This window comes from Ostrinia nubilalis, chromosome 14 (genome assembly GCF_963855985.1).
Source record: "Ostrinia nubilalis chromosome 14, ilOstNubi1.1, whole genome shotgun sequence".
In the NCBI taxonomy this organism is placed as follows: domain Eukaryota; kingdom Metazoa; phylum Arthropoda; class Insecta; order Lepidoptera; family Crambidae; genus Ostrinia; species Ostrinia nubilalis.
In genome coordinates, this window is record NC_087101.1 from 1408677 (window position 1) to 1410163 (window position 1487).

At 45.8% G+C, this 1487-nt stretch overlaps 1 protein-coding gene across 1 annotated transcript; it reads right to left on the reverse strand.

Annotated features, from left to right (window-relative positions):
- Window positions 1-345: 345 nt before the first annotated feature.
- On the reverse strand, window positions 346-1029 carry LOC135078285 (uncharacterized). Its single transcript, XM_063972883.1, has one exon. It carries the CDS (start codon window positions 1027-1029, stop codon window positions 346-348), a length of 684 nt encoding a protein of 227 aa, XP_063828953.1.
- Window positions 1030-1487: the final 458 nt, after the last annotated feature.

A 1487-nucleotide genomic window follows, 5' to 3' on the forward strand; every position in this document is an offset into this window, starting at 1 on the left:
TAACTGAAACCATCTTTATAGACTTGAAATTGATATGGTTTATATTTCAGAGATTTGTTAGTCATTTCGCAGGTACGAAAGCATGAGTTTAGAGTGCACATACTGTTGAATGTAATTGTGAGAACGTTGGTGAGAAGTGTGTGTTGTTTAAGTGAACCAGAGTGAGACAGAAGTATTTTTTTCATATGAAGTAAGTGACTAAGTTTAAGTTTAAGCATTATCATTATTACCGTTATCACTAAGGATAACAGAAGTGAGAAAATCGATTTATGCAAATTATACAATACGTTACAGAGCCAGGGGGCATTTGTGTTAATTACAGCAGGACCGTGGTACTTAGCGGGGTTAGTCGTTGGGGTTGACATGGCGAAGTAGGTCCTCCATTGTTTTAATTGCGATCGCTGGTTTGCCATCTTGTTTGCGGATGTAGACAGTGCCGGTCTTAGTCCAACAGTATTTAAAGCCCGATCCCTTGCAACGGTGGCGGGCTGAGCGAAATAACTGCCGGTTTTCATGAGTAAGACGTTCGTTGAAGTAAAGAGATCGTGGGGTGCCAGGTACCTCGATGTCTGAGCAGGTGAGTTTGCGTTTGGTTTTAGCCACTTTCAGGAATTCATCCCGTTGATGTCGGCGCAGGAATCTAACCACCAGTGGGCGCGGTTGATCCCCTGTGGGGTCGCCAGTCGAGGGGTCATCCTTACTCCGACGGAGGGGCCCTACACGCTTGGCGAAGTCCAGATCCGCGTCGCTGAGTGGAAGGCCGATTTTTTGAGATATCACTAGTGCGATATGTACAGGGTTTTCGTTTGTGATTTCGTTAATTCCTAATATTTCGACTTCATTCCTCAGCGATGCCTGTGCTTGAGAGCGCTGCTGTTCCCGCAGGATAGTGATGGTGTTTTGTAGTGAATTGATAGTTACTGATTTCTCCTCTAGGACGTGCAATCGTTCTTCCGTCGCAATCAGTTTATTTTCATACTCGTCAAGCCGGGTGTTACATTTGGTGATGTGTTCAGCCAGTGATGTCATTTGAGCTTTTATATCGCAAACGGCTTCCCGAAGGAGTCTCATCTCCGATGCTAATGTACTCAGTGAGTTTGAGTCGCTGGCGGTTAAAGGGGAGCTCTCATTGTCCGTCCTACCGGGAGCGTCTCGCTGTGTAATAGTGGTGCAGTCGTCGCCGCAGGAAGCGGACGCCCGAATCGGTGTGTTTGTATTATCAGATCTAGGCGCTTTCGATTGGCAAAGTGGGCAAAGCCAGTTAGCTCTTGCCTCATCTGAGAGCTTTTTTGCGTCTTGTAGGTTTACACATTGCGAGTGGAAAGTACTCGAGCATTTTGTGCATTTAATGTTGTGTTGATTAGGTCTTATTATCTTCGTACAGCCCGCACAAATAGCCATGTTTGCAGTATTACCCGCCCGGTTAAATTGTAGTTCGTAGACTTATTCTATGACTCAGCGCTGCCTCGTCCGAGTTGTAATCTTGC

What these genes read in the sequence shown, in the direction of transcription:
- LOC135078285 (XM_063972883.1), bottom strand. Translation starts at nt 1,029, where the DNA reads ATGACATCACTGGCTGAACACATCACCAAATGTAACACCCGGCTTGAC.